Raw genomic sequence first — 21,549 nt, 5'->3', positions numbered from 1 at the left:
AGCAAGTTCCTTTAGGTTTCTTTTTCATAAGATGTTGATACTCTGTCAGTCAACTACGACCTCCCTCTCAACACACTTTATTATAACTGCCACTTTCTCACAGTGGCTGGAGCTTTTCACAACACACAGACATTTACACGCTTTAGAGAGACTAAAGAAGAGCTTATATATAAATCACCTCCATATCTGACGACTTCAGAAATCTTGGAGCCGTCAGAAGAAATAAATTCCTTTGACTAATTTTAAATAAAGTTAATGCAAAACTGCCATGAAAACTTGACTATTTTAAACACAAGTCTTATTTAATTCTTAGGTTTCTGCACTGAAATAAATTTGCTGGTAATATTTTAATAAACTTACCATGAGCCAGATTGGAAAATGAATGTTTATGACATTTTGAGTAAGAACTTGTTTTCAAAGCATTTCTGAAGATTCTGTATCTCAGCATAGGACACTGGCAAACCACAGTCAGTGAGGGTTACACATTACCTTATTTCCTAAGAGATTAAACCTTTGTTTAAGACACATACCCAAATGCTGTCTTCTTGTCGATATTGCTTCCAGTTCCTGCCGCTGTCACTGAACATCAGGAGGTAGCTGGTCACCCAGTTGGAACTCCCGTAGCCCCCTTGGGTGGCGACAGAGGTGATCTCCATTCTCTCTCCAAGGTCAATCTGCAACCACTGGTATTTATTCGACACGAGTGGGGACCAGCCACCAGCTCCTTATGTGAAAGGAGAAAAATATTGGAAAGAAAGAATTAATTAAAAATCCATTAGTGGAATAGAAATGCCAGTAAGACTGCATTCCTCTATGGAATTTAAGTTTTCTAGAATATGAAATTTCCACAATATGAAGCCTCTCATAATTATAGAAATATATATATATATATAAATAATTTACTATAAGTAGTTGGAAATAGCACACTTACTGCTCACATGCAGGACTGAGTTATACTTTGGCCTTCAATCCTTTCACCCAAGATGGATATAAAAGGATATCATTCAGGTCCATTGTGTCTATAAAACTATTTTAGGTCATCTTCAGATTTGTCAGAGATTAAAGTACAATGTGTTATTAAGCACTAACAAGCAAATGTGGCCAAGGAGTGATCCTGTCCTCCAAGAGGGCCTGACAGCAAAAAGCATGTTTGAAACTCAGCATGGATAACATTAGTGGTGTGCCATGTGCAGGGAATAAATTGGAGAGTTCCATAGAGTGGTGGATTGGACTTGGCTTACAATAATGAGAAGAAATGACTGCTAAATTTTCAAATTTGCAAGCCAGTTAACATACCATCTTTGTAACTAGACATGGTGCAAGTACTTAAAGGAAATTGGCCAACTCTACTAATAAGCACCCACTCCCACCACAGTGAGGTTACCAAGGCACCGTTGCCTCCATCTCACCTGAGTACAAAGGTCAGGGGTGAGAGGTGGAAGGGGAGCCAGGAAATACAACAGAGCCAGTTGCCGGAAAGCCAGAGATGGAACACTCCGAAAAGAAAAATGGGAGTTTGATATATGCTCAAGGAAGTACGGGTAGAGCAGAATCTGTGATTTATTTTGCCTGACACATACAGCACTGTAGCTAGCTGTGGCTCCTGTCTTGTTCAAATGTTTCCTTTTTCTAGCTTACTACAATTCAGGAAATTCATTTCTTTTAATATTGACATTGCCGGTTATGTGACTAACACATAATCATTGCAAATCTCCTGATATAGTAGTTTATACTTCCCAGAATCCTTTATCTGCTACTCAATTATCTATTAAAATTCAACATGTATTATGTAACCTCTCAAATGAGCATATTACATATACGTTCTCTTTCCCTCATTTTTTTTTCCACCCACTTTGAGGCTGTAATAAGGTCTGAAATTTTAAATAGAAATTACGATGAATTTACATACACTTTTTATTTGAACATTATTCTTGAAATCCGTGACCTATTTTGTGAAACCTTGAATTTGGCCTCAGTTCAAAGAGATACCCAGTAAGCTCTTGCTATTAGCATGAGGGCACACCCCACTGAGAGGTCTAAAGGGATACACCCATATTAAAAAGTGTTTTTAAGATTGAAAGATTCTTTTAGTGGTGGAACCCAATGCAATGGCACTCTGACAGATGAAAGGCAGAATTATTTCTTACTTGCACTGCAGAGTGAAAGAAGGCTGCCAAGCCTGGCCACAAAGTGTTGAGCCAGGAGACAAGATGACAACAGGCTGAAGCTATCAGCAGTGGCTTAAATATGGCAAGTAGGCAAAGTCAGCTGGATCTTTTGGGCTCCCTGTGGATTGACTAATATGAATAATTTCTCTAGGAGGTTCTGGGACACAGGTGCTGTCTCTAGTTGTCTGGTACCTGGCTTTGGTGTGACAGGGCTGATGCATAATGACCCAAGACAGAGCCCAATAAAGGAAGTGGTTGGGATGTCCATATGATCTATGGCACAAGAAAGACCAGCCTCCAGCCAGGCCCTCGAAGCTGGCCCATAAGGGCCACTTACTGTTTGCAGCTGTTTTCTATGTGGAAATTGTGCTCGGATGATCTGAAGCACACTTTAAATATCACCCTGCCACAGACAGCTTGGGGAGCTCTTGGACCTCAGTGGAAACAGCTCACGTAGCATCACATGGGTCAAGCAACATTTTTTAAAGTTATTTTGCAAAAATATCCTTTACTAATGACTCCCACTAGCTTCTTCTTGCATTACCATATAATTCCCAATATTACTCACAACACTGTGTTTAGAAGTAGATTCATTTTACGAGTTTTTTTTTTTCCTTAAAGTGAATTCTCCACTCCATATACCTCAAGTATAATACCCTCCTTTGTAGGTCCAAAATGTTTAATACATAGAGCTATTTTTCATTAGTGTGGTTTTACTTTTAATATTCTTTATATTTGCCCTTGAGGAACTTGTGACATGAAGCAGTTTTCTTGGTCACTAATATGATCCACCTCATTTAGGGTAGAGTGGAACAAAGCATTAGAGCTTCTCGGGCAGACACAGGTTCTGGGTGAATTATGGGCACCTGTGTCCTTTGTTTAGCACTGCTGTCTGCTGCCCACGAGGGCCACTTATTTCTTGCAGCTGTTTTCTATGTGGAAATCGCACTTGGATGATCTGCAGTACACATTAAAGAGCACCCTGCCACAGACAGCTTGGGAAGTTCTTGAACCTCAGTGGGAACTGCTCACACAGCGTCACTTTAAATCTGAGCCGAAGCTTCCTGCAAACTTCATTCCTCAGAGGCAATGGGACAACATCCATCCTCCTCCACTTATGCCACTACAGGGGACTTGGTATTTATTAAGCAAGTGAGTACTTTGTGTCGGGCCCTTTCTGTGAAGCACTGTGATTTAATTCTTAAAGCAACCTGTTTAATAGAAGATGAATCAGATACACAGGGCTTGAACATCCTGTCCTTTCCCACAGAGCAGGCAAGAGACCCAGGGCTTTTAACAAGGCCACAAGAGTGGCTCTCATCATCATGGTACATAAACAGTAGATCAAACAGATGTAAAAAGACAGTGCTAAGAGAGAACAGGGATCCTTGGGACTTAAGTACCAGGCAGTACGATCAGCTTCCCTCCCTCTGATAAATGATGGGCTATGTCTTTGAAACACAGGCACAGGATGAGGCTGGTGAATGGGTAACTATGTCCCTCCACTTTCTTATCTAATATTACTGTTACACTCCACGACCTATCAAAACCTTGGAGTGTAGTGCTAGCTAAGAATCCTTACCTCTTATTACCACAACTGCACGTATCTCTGAATTTTTATCATGTTAGGAAAGTGCCCCCAGCAGCTACCATCTTGGAGGTTCCACATTAAGAAATTTTATCTATATCAGCTTATGTCTCTGAAAAAGTACTGATTATTTTGCTTCAGCTCTTTCTAGTTGATTTTAATGATCTAAAATCAGTAATGAAGATATGCTCTTTTTTAAATTTAACAGCATTCCTCCAGCGTTGCAGCACACCTTAATAGACCAGTATTTAAAAAGCAAACAAGAGAGAAGCACAGCAAGGAAAAAAAGACTCAGCGTTATCCTAGTGGGTTAAAATTGGATCATCAATTCTCATCAGGACAAAGAAGAGCCCCTCACTGCCTGCTCCCTCTCCCCAGCATCGCTCACGGTTACAGCCACACTAGCCAACTTGAAAAATTTGCAGTTAATTGACCTTGAACATTTCAATTTCTTACCGGTGGTGGAAAGGTACCACTGGTATGTAAATTAAGCTATATCATTAACAAGGTACGCTGATAAGGTAATGGAAATTAACGTGCTCCTAGGCAAGTAACTTCAGCAGGATAAATAGACTGCGAGGAATCCAAAGATTCCTATTGGGGTTTAAACTGTGGGCTCTGCAGATGTTTGGGGTATAAGTCTATGATGAGGGTGCTTGTTTAATTTTAAGACAAATCTTGAATAGCAATATGGAGAATGTAAGATGAATGGATGGATGCAAGAGTAGATGGACAGCCATTGAGGGATCTTGGCAGACTATGATGCCAAGGTATGCCAGCCTATGATGACAGGTCAGAACAATAGCAGTGCATATGCAAACACAACTGAGGTTAGACTGCACACGTGCAGGCCCACGACCCATCGAGCTTCCCTTCTGGAGATACACTGTTAGCATATTTACTTTTCTAACGTAGAAAATAATGGCTAATTCTCTAGCAAATTATAAATTCTGGGTTACTATAAATAAAACACTATAATGAATTCTTTATTTTGTTTATTAACTAAACCTTTCAGCTGCTAGTCGTGCTATTTGTCCTTAATGTGCTTTTAATATGCTAATATATTCAATATCACAGTAAACCAATACCTATAAAACTAAAGACCATCTTTTCTTAACCTCATCTGTTCTGTGGTTACTGATACTTACGCCGCAAAGTCCCTCTGGTTCATTTTTCTTTCCCATTACACAGGCTCTCTTTCCCTATCCCATCCTCCTTTTTATCTGCCTTCAGCTTCTTACTGAGATTTGGCACATTAACTGTCATCCATCGATTCAAATGGGAAAATTTCTTAACTCTTTATATTGCAGCCTAGAAATTCACATTTTAAAACAGAACTCTCCTGCATCATAAGATTCTTAAATATTGTAGTATTGGTCTGAGAATTAAATTTTAAAAGCATATTAGATGCCTATTGATTTCTCTCATATCCAGCAAGCACAAGAGTATATGACAGTTGTAAATTTCTGAGTTGTGAAAAAATTATTATTTCTATTGGCTCCAAAGAGTTGTGATCACAGTAAAACTGGGCTATGAAAAAATTTAGTGGCTAAATGACCACACAATCCAGCATCTCTTCAATCTGTTGCCTACCAATTTTAAATGTCAGTTCATGAAGAAAACTGCTTCTAAAATATATGAAGCTCTGAGTTATAAGAAAAAAAATCAACTAAAAATTATTCAGTACCAATTTTATGCTGAACACTACCAGAAACTGTATGTACCATATTAAACTTAATTATTAAGACTGGTGAGATATCTCTCATGTTGCTTCAAATAAAGACTAAAAATTTTTATAGGAGAAAATTTTCCAATATTATGAAAATTATTTTAGTGTAGGTGAGAAATTACCTAGTTTTAAAACTTTTTTAACCTATATGAGGGTGTCCCTTTTAAAATTGCCCACATTTTCGTCTTCACTACTGGAATAATTACAACCGTTACTGTTTCATAGTCATATGCTTTATCCCAAGAATATATTTAAATATATTCCATGTTAATTATAAATAGCCTAGCTGGCCTAATTTGTCCAAATCCCCTATATCCCACCTGTTAGATGTCACGACATTTGCTATTGGTCAGGGAGTCACATCTTAGAGTTTCAGGAAAGTGAAAGAAAAAAAAAGAAGACGAAATGAAAAAATACTATTGGTTAGAGGCTTAAAATACAGATAAGATCACTTTTGCCCAGCAATACTAGGAAATGGCATGAGTGTCATTTCTGGTACTTATCAATGAAGGTGACATGGCAACTTTATACAGATAGGAATTACCTGGGGTGGTTGTGTTAGAAGAACACAGATGTTCTATGATTTAGATGCTCAGGGACATGAGACACAGGTGACCACTGTTGAATGACACTCCTGGTCACCACTGAGGTATCTATGTTTCCAGAAAATGATGGGCTTAATTAAAATTTCATAGAAAGATTTCCCTCCAAGGTAATCACTATTTGTTTTTTCAAATGTGAATTCATCTAGCTTTTCCCAAGAATCTTAAGTTTGCTCAGATCATTTTGATTTTGACATTGAATTACAGTAAGTAAGGAAATAGAACATGGTGACAATATTTGTCTGGTTCTGTTAAATGGTATGCGTTGTCCCTGAAACACTATTTAGAGCCATTAAACAGCCTGTGTCTTTACCAGAGTAGTGCTTTTTGCCGGAAGGAAAGAAAGATTCTGTTGAGCTGTATATAGTACTGCTTCTGGCTCTTTTCATGTTCATAGATGAAATTTGGCATCACCTGCATCCTGGTCACAGTGAGTGTTTCAGGAGAGGGCAGGTGACCCTAACTCTGGCCAGTGAAGTAGTTCCAGGATTTTGCTGGATGTACAGGTGGGAACAAATGTCAGTAATAGAGAGAGGGCAGGATACAGGCATCAAACCGCAGGGCTCTTGTGGAAAGGTTGCCTAGGGAAGCCAACACGGAGAAGCAGAGCTAGGAGACGATGGATCCGGCCAGCAGTCCTGATGAGGCTGTGCCTGAAGGGCATTCCATGGGCTTTCCGGTCACATAATCCACGCCTGAGCCCCTTCCTCTTGGGCTGACCCCAGCCAGGAGCGGTCCTGGGTCTCACTTCAGCAAGTCTGCCCTGTCCTGTGTCATTAGATTTTTTTCCTTTAATGGATCATTCCACTGCTGATCAGCATGCCTTTATTTTCCCTATTTTAAAAGGAAAAGAAAATGCTTCTGGAACCACCACCCCATTTCTCTTTTCCTTGTTTCTTTTGATTCTCTGCAAATAAGATGTCCATACCACTCTGTGTAATGTTTCTCATTCCACCCTCTTAGGCCAACTAACTTCAATCACTGTTTCTCCCAACCACGCTATTGAAACTGCTCTTGTCAAAGTCATTGAAGAACTCCATGTTGCTAAATCCAACCATCAGGCTTCAGTCACCCTCCTGCTGGCCTCTCAGTGACACTGGATGCTTCTCATCACTCCCCACACCTGCATTCTCTTTGTGCACTTCATTTTGACAAAAGAGCATGCTCTTTTGATTTTCTCCTAGTTTATGAGTTGCTTCTTTTCTGTCTTATTGCTGATTGCTTGGTTTGGATCTTAAATGTCCCCCCAAAATCTTATGAATTAAAAAATTGACCAATGAAACAATGTTCAGAAGTGGGATCCACAGAATCATGAAGATACGGACCTGACAAATGGGTTAACCCATTGATGAGTAGTTCACAGCCCATGGGTTAGGAGGCGAGCCCCAGTTGGAGGGAGTAGATCACTGGGGTGTGCCTCTGAAGGGTGTCTCCCCCTCCCCTCTCTCTTCCCCTCTCCCTCTCCCTTCCCCTCTCCTTCTCCCTTCCCCTCTCCCTCTCTCTCTCCTCTCCCTCTCCCTCTCCTCCTCCCATTCTGTCTCTGTTTCTCAGACATCATGAGGTAAGCAGTTGCTTCTCCCACACGCTCCTCCTACTAGAATGTTCTACCTCACCTCAGGTCCAAAGTAACAAAGCCAGTTAACTATGCACTGAAACCTCAGAAATGTTCCCTGAAACAAATCTCTCTTCCTTTAGGTTCATTTTCTCAGGTGTTCTATTATAGCAAAAGAAAGCTGAGCAATGCCTCGGCTCCACTTATCTCCTATTACCGCATCAAATTGAGGCTGTCCTGGTCTCAGTGCTTCATCTGCTTTTCCTCCCTACTTTCACCTCCTGGCCATCTCCCTTCACTTCACTGACTGAAAATTATGTATGTGTCAAAAATTCCCCCAGTCGGGACTGGAGATCTAGCTCAGCAGCATAAGCACCTGCCTTGTAAGCAGGCGGCTGTGAGTTCAATCCCTGGTACCGGTAAAAATGAAAAAGACAAAAAAAAAAAATTCCCCCAGTTATGTATCCATCCATATCTCTTCCCTGAATTTGACACTTAAATATTCAACTCCTTCTTTGATGACATTTCCAAAACTACACTTCCATCATTCCACCAAAACCTACTGTGCTCACACACTTCCCTGTCCCTGTTTATGGTCAGTCTTTCCTCCAGTTTTTCAGGACAATAGAAATGACAACAAAAATGGAGTCAAATTGATCCCTTTCTTTCTCCCACACTTTATGACCTACACACCAAAAACATGCAGTTGGATGTAGCTCTGCTCTCACACACTGCTGTTTCCTCATCTTCATGGATACCTTTTTGATTCTAGTACCATTACGTTAGCCTGGATTCCCGCAAAACCCACCTGCTAAGCCTCCGTATAAAATAATGCTCCTGTGCTCAAAATATTGCAATAATTCCCAATGTCACGCAGACTGAAAGACAAACTCTTGATTACGTGGACTATGTGGTCCTAATATGACCCACATAATATTCTAACTCATCTCTTTCTTCTTTTTCTTCTTCCCAGCTGCTATAGTTTGAGTATTTTCCTCATAGGTTCAGGTATTGTAAATTTAACCCCCAAATTCGTATGTTAAGGTCATGTAGAGATAAAGTCTTTGGGAGATGATTAGGACTGGATGATGCCATCGGGATGGGGCCCTTATAGTGGGATTAGTGGCTTTCTAGGGAGGAGAGATCTAAGATAGCGTACTTGCTCTGTCTTACTATGTGATACGCTGACCCATCTTGTGATGCCACAAGAAGCCTCTCTCCAGCTGTCAAGAAGACCCCAGCACAGTGCTTTCAGTCTTCCCAGCCCCCAGAACTGCAAGCTAAATAAATCCCTTTTCTTTATAAATAACCCAGTCTGTTGTATTCAATTGTGTTAACAGAAAAGGCTCAGACACCAGCTCACTCCCTTCTGTCAACAGTGCTCCCCTTGCTATTCTTTGAATGAACTGGGCATGGATCATTTACCATCTTGGAACCCTTTTTAAACCAATCTCTCTGCCTAGAATGCTCTTCTCTGAGGTACCTGAGGATAACATCTATGCTACCTTCAAGTCTTCACCCAAATCTCAAATCTCACCTCTCATAGGGGCTTATATCTCCTGGCTTCACCCTTTAAAATTCCTTCCACCTAGCAATCCTGTTCCCATTTGTCTTACCGTGAACTTATTTTTCATTTTTTGACTAAAATTGTCATTTCTAAACACGGCATGTGATCTTATTTATTTATTATACATATTATTTATTTTCTGTCTTATCCTATTAGAATATCCTCTCCCCAGGCCAGAAATCTTCCCTTCATGTCATGTATAGGAACTGGAATGTCCTGTGCCCAACGCTTGATCCCAAAGAAGCAATGTTCAGAGGTAGAGTTTTTGGAAGGCGATTGGATCATGAGGGCTCTAACTTCATCAGTGAATCAATCTATTCATGGAGATGATTTGAGGCATTATTGGGAGGTGACAGAAACAGGAGAAGGGCCCACTAGGAGGCAATGAGTATAAGGGCGTGCCCTTTGAGACTAGGTCTAATCCCCATCCCTTCCTCTTTAGTTTCTCTCTTAGTCTCTGTCTCTGTCTCTCTCTGTGTCTCTCTCTCTCTCTCCTTCCCCTTCCTTCTCCCTTTCTTCTCTCTCCCCATGAGTGTATATGTCTGTCTGTCTGAGTCTATGTGTGCCTGTGGATCTCTGCATGTTCTATGCCTGCTATGACACCACAACCTCCTGCTATAATGCTTCTGCTTCACCTAAAAGCAATGGAGTCATCTTACCATGGACTGAAACCATGAAGCAAAAATAGACCTTTCCTTCTTTAAATTGTTATCTTAGTTATTTTGTTACAGTGGCAGAAAGCTGACTAACACACCTGCTTTTTTCACTTGCACTATCTGACACAGAGTCGGTACTCAACAGAATTATGCCACCTAACAACAGGGACACATTTTGAGCAATGTGTCATTAGGTAATGTATCATTGTGCAAACATTACTGAGTATCTTCACACAAACCTATAAGACACAGCCTACTACACAGTCAGGCTGTATGTCATGGTCATGATCAGGTACACAGTCTATTGTTATATGGATCAAAACAGTATGTGATGTGTGACAGTTATTTACTTCATAAAGCAATGAAATAGATTTGCAGAAGTACAAATATAAGACTATCTATACAAACTAGTGGCAATGTGGAAATACAGCTAAGCTAAGTAAAGTCAGAACACTTTGTAATACAGTACTTTGAATGGTGTTCTCAAATAAAAAACCTAAATCCTTTGCTAAGTCACGCACACACACACAGAGTCGACCTGCTTCAGAGTTACAAAGCTTAATCACTTGTAAACTACATTTCACAGATGTATCTACTGCTTTGTTTCTGAAATTTTTGACATGATGAAAAAGAGATGCTTTTTCACTTTATCTTCCCAGCAAGGTTCTAAATTAATAATACTTCAGTAAATTCTCTTAGGTCTGAGTTCTTTGCTGTCGATCAAATTTCCCTCAGAGCAAATTGGCAGACTGACTTTCAGTCCTACTTTTTGTCTTGCCAGATCAAACATTTTCTAAAATCTTTAATAATTCAGTGGATTGAAAAGTAAATATTTACATCATCTCTCTGTTCAGGCTGTTCAGGCATTTTTTTATATATTTCATTTGCAAATTTTATGACAGCCAAATTTCCTCTGAAAGGCTACAATACAGTAACAAAAATCACCAAATTCTGTGCTATAATTGTGGGGTTTTTTTTATCATGGCAAGTTTTATTTCATTCAAATTGGTAGTTTTAGAAAAACGTTTTTAGTCTGTGATGTCTAGAAATTCAGTGATAATCAGGACCTGCCCAAGTTTTGCTTTCTAAGCCCATTACGATACTTGTCTAAAAGTTTCCATTTAGATCTATTATAGAGAGACAGGTCATTTCAGTAAATGACATCATGCATCAGAAAGAGCATACTGGCAATATCCCAGAGGTTTAAGGAACATTTTTGCTTTTGTATGTTCTTTTTTTATCTTCCCCAGCCAGACTGAGATGATAAGCTGTCATGAGCTAAATATCCTCCTATCACTCCTTCTAGGTCGAGTCACGGAAGTCCCTCTCCTACAAGCAACAGACACCATTTCTACACAATGGGAGGAAAAGTCAGCATCGCTGGGCCATAGTACAATAAAAAGATAAAATCAATCCCAAGTGTTTGTTAATTACATCATTTAATATACCCCCAAATTTGTAAAAAATATTCTTAAAGTATGTGGGGAAAAAAAGGATCATATTCCCAATTAATGACGTGTGTTTACCTCTGGGTTTAGGAATTGGTTAAATTCAGCCTTGGATGCACATAGCTCCTCTAATTCCATGATCTATTCCTTCTAAAGTATTATTTAATTATGGTCATTTTTATTTCACAAGCAGTGGGAAAGATGACTAGTGAGGTATATGACCAAGGCAGTCTGATTTTTCCCTCAGCATCCCTAAACTTGAAACAAATTTCTTCTCTGTGGGCTCATGGCTTCCTTTTCTTAGAGCATTTACTTTATAAACCTTGTTTTAAATTCGCTGTTTCTTGAGATGTAAATCTTCATCCAGATTTTTGCTGCATCATACAGGGATGTCTTTCTCAAGGACCTGGGAGACACCCACTGAAAATGGAATCAGCAGGGAAGATAAAGACCCTTTCTTACAGTCTCTGCGAGAGGGTAGGAGCCTAACTTCCACAGGCTTCCCTTAGCAAACTGACGGCCTCATCATGTTGGCCAGCGTCCCCACAAGTGTCCTCTTATATGTTTCCACTAGCTCAGTCCCGTGCTTCAGAGGACTTCTTGCAATGCAGTTGAGTTCACGTTCTCCTTCACTGTACCAATCTTGACTCCTATTGAATACTCTTAAATAAATTCTTCTTTATCTGTTTCACTCAGTTTTGTACAATTTTTCTTTGACAGAACCATCTTGCTTTGCTTTGGCTCCTGGAGAACAGTGTGCTTTGCGTTTTTCTTATCTAATGAGTTATATTCCTCAGAAACCTAACCACTCTACAATTAAAGTATAAGAAAACCCGCTAAGGAATAATGCCATGATTGACTGTCCAGTGGGCAGCTAACAGAGGGATTTCTCGTGGTGTAGTAACAGCACCCAGAGACTACTCACCCACCACAGTTGGCAAATATCAATGACCAGGGGCACAAAGATCCCACCAAGGATTGTGTAGTGGTCAGCAACCATGCCAAAGGAACCCCTATGCAATTATGCTGAGATGCCATCTGAGTTCTTCGTATACACACTGCCATTTTGGAAGGAATGGCAAAAAAATTAGAAAGTCAGAAAATACGAGAATTTACATGAAAGAGATCAATACATCCAAAGAGGTTACTTTAGCCAGCAAGAGTTGTGGTTTTGAGGTGATCTAATATGTAATCACATAAGGGAAATAATGCCTGGACCGACTCACAGTAGGATCTCTGCCACTCTAAAGCAATATTCAGAGTTACCATAGCTCTGACAATACTGATAAATGTGATTTTTTAATATCATCCCTCAAATACTCCCCTAAGCATCAGATTTGGGGCTTGTAACTGGCTTAAGAAAATCATAACAACCAGTATTTCAGAACCAAACAACTAATGTACTAGTAAGTTGGCATAGTCATAACATATACATAATGATTTTGCTTAGGTGCATAACATCCTAAGAGTTGTCAATTGTGGGCTTCCTAAATTATAATTTTATAGACCTATGTGAATTGTTAAAAATAATATTACTTACATGTACAGTATGTAGGGGTCATTAGAATGGACATTTGGATCCAAAAAGCATTTTGCCCTATGTATACTATTGACAGAGGCTCATTCAACTTCATAACAGAATGACTCAGCATTTAGTGAGCACTGCAGTGATATTAAGTACAAAGCTAGTCATAGGTGAGCATAAATATCGATAACATATATTACCTACTGACCTACATGCATGCATATATAACATTCTAAAATATCATGGTGGAGAGTTATGCAAATACAATTTAGAGTTTGAAGCCAGCCGGTACAATATCCCTGTGCACACATTCAATTCTAAATGCTTCTGATTGCAGACCTTTTTGCTACACAGTGAATTGTTTCTCTAACATCCATCCACCCAGCCAGCTCCATCTGGCTCCTGGTCTATGAAAGAAATGAGAGGAACACACAAGGGTTTTGATTCTGTGAAAAACACAGAGAAATATCGCTATTAGGTTTATGTCAAAATTGTTTCACTGTTTTCCAGGAATCCACACATATTTCCACAGCTTGAATTATTTCTGATTATTACACATTTAATGTAATTTCTTCATCACCATAGGTAAAACATTTCATTTTATTAGGTAAATGTATTTCATTTTCAGATCTTAGACTGAGCTAAGACAGTGAAGAGTGCAAGCAGAGACGGACGTAGCCACTCCTGGGTGATTATTCCAAAGCGGACACTTTCCCTTTATTTATTGGCCTGATTTGAACCGATAGTTATAAACATGTAATTAGATTTATCTTTGTATCTCCTAAATGAGAAATAAATACCTTCTCAAATTACACATCACTCATTATTTTGCATTAGAAAACGAGGCGAATGTTGCCCTGTTTGGCCAAGATAAAGCTCAGCCAGTGTTTTGAGGGAACATGATCAAGTCTGTTGAGATGTGAAAAATGAAGGGCTGGCAGAAGACAGGAAAAAGAACATCATTTTTCTCTGTTTATCTCCATCTTATTTCTATTTGTAATGCACAAAGGAAAGTTCTAAAGTGTCCTTTGCGATAGAAAGAACATCTCACACAGCAACCTCATTTCCACTGAAGCCAGTGAGGCCTTTCAGACGATTGGCAGGCCACCTATCATAGTTCATGGATCCCAGTGTATATTGATCCACTGAGTCACAATAAAAGTAGCATTTCCAGCAGGGAATGAGAGTTAATGCAAACATCTTTTGGAGCAAAAAAGATGGCCAAAAAGAAAAAATAGGTCGTGCTTCTGCCCAGCCAATTTCAAATTGCTCCTGGCGATACTGTGAATTTCATCTACACCCCTGTGCCTTCTCACACACTCTGTTACCAAGAGGAGAATGTGGCAACTGGAAAACAGTAACGTAGGTGACGCAGCACGATGCATGTCCACAATGAGAGCCACAGTAATTACAAAAAGCAAATACTTTTGATACGCAAAATGGAGACTCAATTACTAGGACAGATTCTAGTATTGTGGTTATTATTACTTTCATTACATCTGTCTCCTGAAAATTTGAAACCCACAGTTACATAAGAATAAAAAAGGTCAGTGTGTTGTTTCAAATGTACCTTTAGAGTTTAGAATTCTGCTGTTTTGATTTAAGAAATTTACAACTTGTATCTTTAGGAAATATGAATGTAATATTTCTAGAGTCAGCTAGGCTCAATAGTCAGGCATAAATGTCAAGAACTTTATATTTTCATTTAATGGCACCAATTTTGCCCTCAACAGATGCACAACTGAGTAGAAGAATATTGTGCTGTATAATTGCCCTTGTGAAATTTTTAAATCTATCATTTTTGCAAAATTACATGCAAGCCTGGATGCAATCTTCTAGCATTTTATGCAGTTTATGTGAAAACAGGCGGGACAGTGTAACAGGAGGGGCCCTGCCTTTAAAGGGAATTGGTGGCTGATGTATAAACACAGCCTCAACAGTAAATTCACAGTTTACATGATTCTTCAGGGATGATGCTTGCACAGCAAGAGAACCACAACTTTGCTTTTGTTAGGCTGACATCCTGTAACTTTAGAATATCCACATAGGTCAAGAAATGACTCAGAGAAGAACAAACTTCTGTCATTTTGCGCAAAATCCACCTTCTTTAACCCCATGGGACCTTGCAAATTCTTGGGAATTTGTTTGGTTGGTTTGTTTGGGTTTTTTTTTTTGGGGGGGGGGATGATTTTTGTTTTGTTTTTCAACTCCTACAACCATCCCTTTACTTTTGCTGAAAGGCTAAGGTAACTTTATCTCCCTGACTTTACATGTTCAGTGAAGCACATTTCTCAGGACTACAGTGATTGTTTATGAATAATGAAAACTAAGTCATTTTTCCTGGATCTGATTTTCCCTTGAAATCCATATTTCAAATCCTAAATTCCCCCTCTATAACTGTTCATGGATGCCCTATAGCTGTCTCAAAAGCAACATTCCACAAATGGATGCTTTACCTCCTATCAAAATCAGATGGCTACATCATTCCAAACTTCCATTCATTTGGACTCAAAATCTTAAATACATTTCCAGTGATCCCTTTTGATAATGCTTTAAAGAAGTTGCCAAATTTTGTCAAAGTAGTTTTATTGTGGCTTTTTCCTTTTCTCTATTGCTTAATTTTAGTTATTATTATTATAAACAGTTGGAAAAAGTATGCTCTTTATGTATCAACTTGTCACTAGAGGTATAAATTTCAATATGACACTCTCTCAAAATATTGCACTGGTGGGGAAAATGGACTTGCGATAAGTGGCAAGACAGGCACAAAATTATAAGTTAGCACAAAAAAGATGCACAATGAAATACCTAGGAAGAATTCCAGGGAGGGCTGGTATCCATACTGACCTCCTAGGAGGAGGAAAAAGAATAACAGCTTTCTCAAAGAAAGAACACAGACAAACCCTGCAAGAGAGACAGATTGCAACATGCTCAGAGACTTCAAATTGTAGAAAATAGTTGGAGTATAGAGTACCAAGTCATTGGAATTAGCTTGAAAGGGAGACAGGAGCTGGAATGGTAAGCAGAAGTTGATCGTTAAGGGCCATAAAAGATACACCAAGCACTACAGGGAGGAAAATTTGGACCACTAGATGATTCTCAGAAGTGAATACATTGCCAATTGGCAGGGTGAAAAGCTCTCCTTGGTCAAATTATAGCTCAAAGAACAAATACGTTGGGGGTAGCTGTATTAATCAGAGATAAGAAGTCTGGGGCTTTTATGGGTAAACAGATGTAACTTGAGACCATACTCAAAGCGGAAATATATTAGACTCCTGTAAGCATCATATTGTCTCCCTGTGTGAGAAGCCCAAAAAGTAAATAAGGTCCAAAGTGTACAGCAGATATTGTGAAATGGGAAGAAACTGTTCAAAAGGAAAAATAAACTGGGGTTGGGGAAAGGAGTAAACGAAGAAAAGGAAAAGGAAAAAATAATACAAGATAATTAAGATAGTCCTAGAACTAATTTCTCTTAGTTCATTGAAAAAAAAAGTGTTTGTGCTAATATCATTTGGACAATTCTTCATATCTAGATCTAATACTCTGAGTAAATACTTTAAAGATAGCAATACACAATGTATTAACTATTGTTATTCTTCTATTATTTTGTTTTGAAATTTTATTGTTGTTTTTTTCCTTTAAAATAACAGGCAAACACTACAAAAGTCATTAAAAGAGAGGAAAGGATCTACCTTCTAGGTATTCGTCTGCTTAAATAAATCTTGGCCCAAAGGAAGTAGCCAACAAATACATAGTGATTCTATGAAAGACTAGTAAGACATGAAAGTATTTGGAAAAGTCTGGCAATGTAGACCTGGCAGGAGCTTGTTATATGCAGATAACCATAAACAGAAGATGGTGCAAACATCCTCCAAATAAGTGGAAAGATTTAGGAAGTGGAAGGGTACACTTTGAAACAGAGTGGGGAAGATCTTTCTGAGTGACAGGAATGGAGGAAGCGAGGCCTATGAGATTTGGATAAGTTTATGGGCTTTGGAGAAGAAAACAGAAAATCACGTTCCTGCTGGATGGCCTACCCCTTCTAGCAGCCTTCAGTGTGGGCCTCTTAAACATCCAATCTGTTCTAGCCACTGCTCACAGTTATTTCAGTAGAAGCAGCTTGGGCCCTGATAATAAAAGGTGCTGTTTTTGACACAGTATTTAATGTAAACCCAGCAGATCTCAGAGCCTCAGAAAACACTGTGTTGTCCGAGGAAATTTTCTGCTCTTCTCTGTCATGGTTTCTGTTGGTTGGCCCCCAAGCTTCATGCTTTTGCATTCTGCATTTGTGATTGGTTCATTGTCTAGTGCTTGGATTGGGGGAGTGAGTACTACACTGGCCCGGGGGCGGAGCCAGGATGTGATGTAATGGCAGGAAAAAGGTGTGTTTTGTTCCCTTGCTGGTTGCCACCATGCTGGTTGCAGCCGCCATGAACTGCGGCCCCGCCATGCCACCCTGCCTTGGAGCCAACTGAGTATGGTCTGAAATCTCCCAAAACTGTAAGAAATAAACCTTTCCTTTCCAAACTTTGTGCATCAGGTATTTTGTCTCAGTGACAAGTAAAAAGTGCTAAGACATTCTCTAGAATTTAATTTGGATTATGCATTGTTCCAATACCTTTTGCTCTGCCAGGATTTTCTTTTCTCTATCTGTCAGCTGCAGCTCAAATACTACCTCTCCTATAATCTATCTTATTATATATATAAAAATTTTTAGTATAAAAGACATTTACTGACACTTGTTTAAATTCATAACTAAGAATCAAATCTCATTAAAATATCATTGTCATACTTGATTCGAACTTTAGTTAAACTTTTGTGATCTGGGCAAACATAAAAGAGAGGCTTATCATTAGCTGAAGTGTAATTGTTCTAATATATCCAAACTTGGAGCCATTGAAATAAATTAGGTAGATTCTGAGATGAATTCGGAAGGCCAAAGGGCTCTCTGAGTTTTGTCTTTCTGGGAACAAAGTAAAATGACAGAGCTTTGTAATGAGCAAAGCTGACATTTCAAAGGATCTTAAAATCACTTTTTGTCATTTTTTCCTAAGAAATAGTTTTGATTAATTCCCATCAATCTTTTTTGGAGTGTCTGAAACATGTTTTGAATTTGAATGAATAAATGACTATTTCTTGAATATTGATGTAACAAAGTGCCTTACCATAATTAAGCATCTTAAAATTTAAATTACTGTGGTTTGTGTGTAGATTACAAAGTGGCTAAGGTTTATGATTTTAATGATGTAAACACTATTTACAAATTACCCTCATTTTTTTAAATGCAGAGGAAACAGATATTAGATGCTATATGTCTATATGTCATATATTTAATGAAAGGTTGGCTATGATGTTTTGGATATTTCTAACTTAGAAAAAATTACTATAAAGAGCTTTAATAACTTCTAGGCTCCACAAGATATCAGAAGGCTATAAAAGAACACCTTTTCAAAAATCCCTAAATGTTATACCTGACAATAAGGAACACAACATTTACAGCCTTTAACAAATACCCTGATTATGGTCTTCAGGACTAGATCACATAGTTATTTCAAACAAAGAGAACAATATTATACTTGTTCCCAAGGAATTATTAGTATCATGCAAATCACCATCCCTGTGGGCCTAAATTTACATCTTATAAACCTACAACAAAAAATGATCAATATCTACCAGCACATAAATATTCAAGAGAAATGCTGGAAATCTTCTCACTATAAACAGAAATCATGCATGCGTTCTGCAACACATCAAGTATTTTGTGTCCTAGCTCATTGGACTTTCACAATAGGCCCATGCTATGGAAATCATTATTTTTTTCCTACTTTAGATGTGAAGAGACCAAGGTCAAGGAGTATAACATCACTAGTGAATAGTTCCAGAGCTCTGGTACAATCATGAAAACTGTGGACATTGTCTGACCGCAGAGCCTGTTCTTTATCACTTCTGATGAGTCTTCTACTTCCAGAACATTTATCTTTTATGAAAGAATAAGCTGGCACATCACCGGGTGACATACGTCCTCATGAGGGACCAAAACAGACACACGACTGTGAAGATTCAGAGATGGAGAGCACCACTAGCTGGGTGATTAGGGAGGCAGAAACCTTTCATCTGGGTGGGATTCTGAAAGGCCAGAAGGAAGGGTTCGAGCTTTCCAAGCAGAGGAGTGACATCAGGGCAAGCCAGCGCAGGGCACATTTTTCAGAATGGCAGTAATTGGCCTGAAGGGAGTAGAGGGGCACAGACAGGGCAGTGGTCATTAAGGCAGAAAGGACAGTGGGGCCAGATTGCAGTCTTTCATTCAAAGCTAAAGGCATCTAACTCTCAAACCTTGTATCCAAGGACTATGTGGGCCAGCAATTATAAGTAAGTTAATAAAAAAGAGAGACCATGTAACTTTATGAGTACAGAATGAAGAATATTTAAGTTCCCTAATAATACTTGTGATTTTTACAGTGTTTTACAAGAATATCCATAACCTTTTACCAAGCTGTTCCAAGTTTGATGATGAACAGCTTGGGTGGCTTCCAAGGCAAGTTGGTTTAATTTCTCACTCTGGATATTTACTAAATAAAAAATCTTAATTCAAGTTCATAGGCCACTAACAAAAACAGAAGATTCTACAGAGATGTCTGGATATTTTGAACAAAGACAGGCACTGAATGAAAAATGTCTTCCTTTAAGCATCAAATCAAACATTAAGTAAGCCAGCATATCAACTCAAAAGCTGGAGGCTTAACGTTCTATCTTAAAATGTGTATTCCTGCCATACCTACTTGCTGTGTGTGATCTGGAAACTACTACTCAAGCTATCCTATAATTAGATGTATACTGTGAATACACATAACATATTTACATGGCTTTTTAAGCAACAATAATCAAGTCCTGGGAACAGGTCAAAGTCTATTTAGATGTTTACATCACTCTCCAATTTTTAGTAGAAATTCTAATATCTTTTCCCCAACAACATCATATTTTGGCTCATGAGTGGTAAGCTCAGGTCAGGTGAATGCTGGTGTTTAATAACTCATCCTCTGGGGGAAAGTCTTGCTTTATAGCATTTGTCGATTCCTGTGGTGTAAATGCTCCCTCCACAGCAGACTTCAAGCTACCAACCTGGTAATGCTGAGTTGGGAAGAGATGTTCACAGGAGGTTCTCACAAGCCAGCAGGTTATTAACTGTATCTCTAAGATAAGCTACTTTAGCAAAGCTGCTAGAATCACATTGCAGTTATGAAATTCTCTGTTACAGCTTCAAGTGTGAAAAATGCATTTTTTTCTAATGCAATCTAATTTTCTATCTTGAGCTGTTGGTCTGTCTCATGTAGAAAATCAATGTAATCATTTCAGAGGAACTCGGTAGAGTTCACGGATTACTCAATCAATTAAGAATTATATTTTTGTCACCTTGAGCTGTAAAGGTGCCCACAGGGATCTATCTCTGTTCCCACCACCCTTGAAGTTAGTCCTGGAGGCAGTGGGTAGGGGGGGTTCCTTCTTGGTCTGCTGCCTGGATAAGAAATTACTCCAATGATCAAGCATCCTCCACTGTGTTCTATTTTGATCAAAACCAATCTTTCAAGCCTCTACCTACTGCATTTCCTTTTCTTGTCTTCCTTACAGTAGCTCTTCACTGTCCTCATACACCACTCAGGGCTGATATGGGATCTTTTCCACATGCCAGTCTATGTATTTCAGCCACGGGGTGTTCGAGAGACTTCTCTCGAGGAAAGCAGCTTTCTCTTCCAGCACCATTCCAAGTACCTCATTCTCAGTCAGCTATCTAAACATGGAGGAAGGGTTCCACAAAGCACCATCAATGAACTTCGTTCAGGAATTCAAATCAAATACTTTTACACACCTGCTTTCTCATGTCTTACCCTATTCCTTTTAGTCCAAGCTCGCTTTCTGTGATTCTCTCAATGGAAAGGAAAAAGAGGAAGAACTCCTTCAACCTCCTATTGCCCTTTCAATTTTCGACATTTTAAACCTTAAGAAAATGCACCAAACATTGTTCCCAAGCTATTCAACGATCCATAGTTTCCCAAAGCATTACATGACTCATGCCTACCTGGGCTAGGTGGGAGTTAAGTGGGGGATTGTGCCCATTGCTATTCCCCACATCATCCCACACACCCAAAGAGCCTCTGAGGAAATTATTGTCATTAAAAATGCTTTTATCTCAGCCTTCATGACAAGAATTTGTGTGTTCACCTTTCCCACATCAACAAGCATTCTTTCAAGCAAATTCTACCGACTATCTAACACATAAAAATGAAGAGTCCACCCTATGCTACTGCTTCAGAGGCTTTAGTATGACAAAACTGGTTGCAGAGACATTCAAATGACTGGCACCTGACCTCTGTGAATGCAGCTTCTGATGTTTACTAGGCCCTGCTCACTCCAGATCCATGGCCTTTTCTAATCTTTCCCACAGCATACCAAAAGGCCCCACATGCCAAGAAAATGTTTTCCTCCACAGTCAGCCAGCCAGCCTCACCAGCCTGAAGAACTACTGAGTGCTTCGCTTTCACATAGGCAGAAACAAAATTAAAACTCAGACAGCAAAGTCGCTTTTATACTGACTAATGCAGAAGTCTACTGACATTTACTTTTAGTATTTACTCCTTCCCATACAGTCAGTAACAAACAGGGTTGTTGACAGTGTCTTTTGTTCGAAGAATTCTGCAAACAGCATGAAGAGTCTACTT

General features: G+C 39.1%; 1 protein-coding gene across 1 annotated transcript in view; it reads right to left on the bottom strand.

The window, feature by feature from the left end:
- Cntnap4 (contactin associated protein family member 4) overlaps positions 1 to 21,549 on the bottom strand; it is a 249,520-nt gene that overhangs the window by 171,740 nt on the left and 56,231 nt on the right. Inside the window, exon 3 of the mRNA XM_003472026.5 lies at positions 531 to 724. Within this exon, the coding sequence (XP_003472074.1) occupies positions 531 to 724 (194 nt within the window). The remainder of the gene's footprint in view (positions 1 to 530; positions 725 to 21,549) is intronic.

The sequence above is a fragment of the Cavia porcellus genome, unplaced genomic scaffold (assembly GCF_034190915.1).
Source record: "Cavia porcellus strain 051 isolate PalLab524CR breed Dunkin Hartley unplaced genomic scaffold, mCavPor4.1 scaffold_4, whole genome shotgun sequence".
In the NCBI taxonomy this organism is placed as follows: domain Eukaryota; kingdom Metazoa; phylum Chordata; class Mammalia; order Rodentia; family Caviidae; genus Cavia; species Cavia porcellus.
Note: the sequence above shows the minus strand (reverse complement) of the source record. Positions and strands in the feature narration are given on the sequence as shown.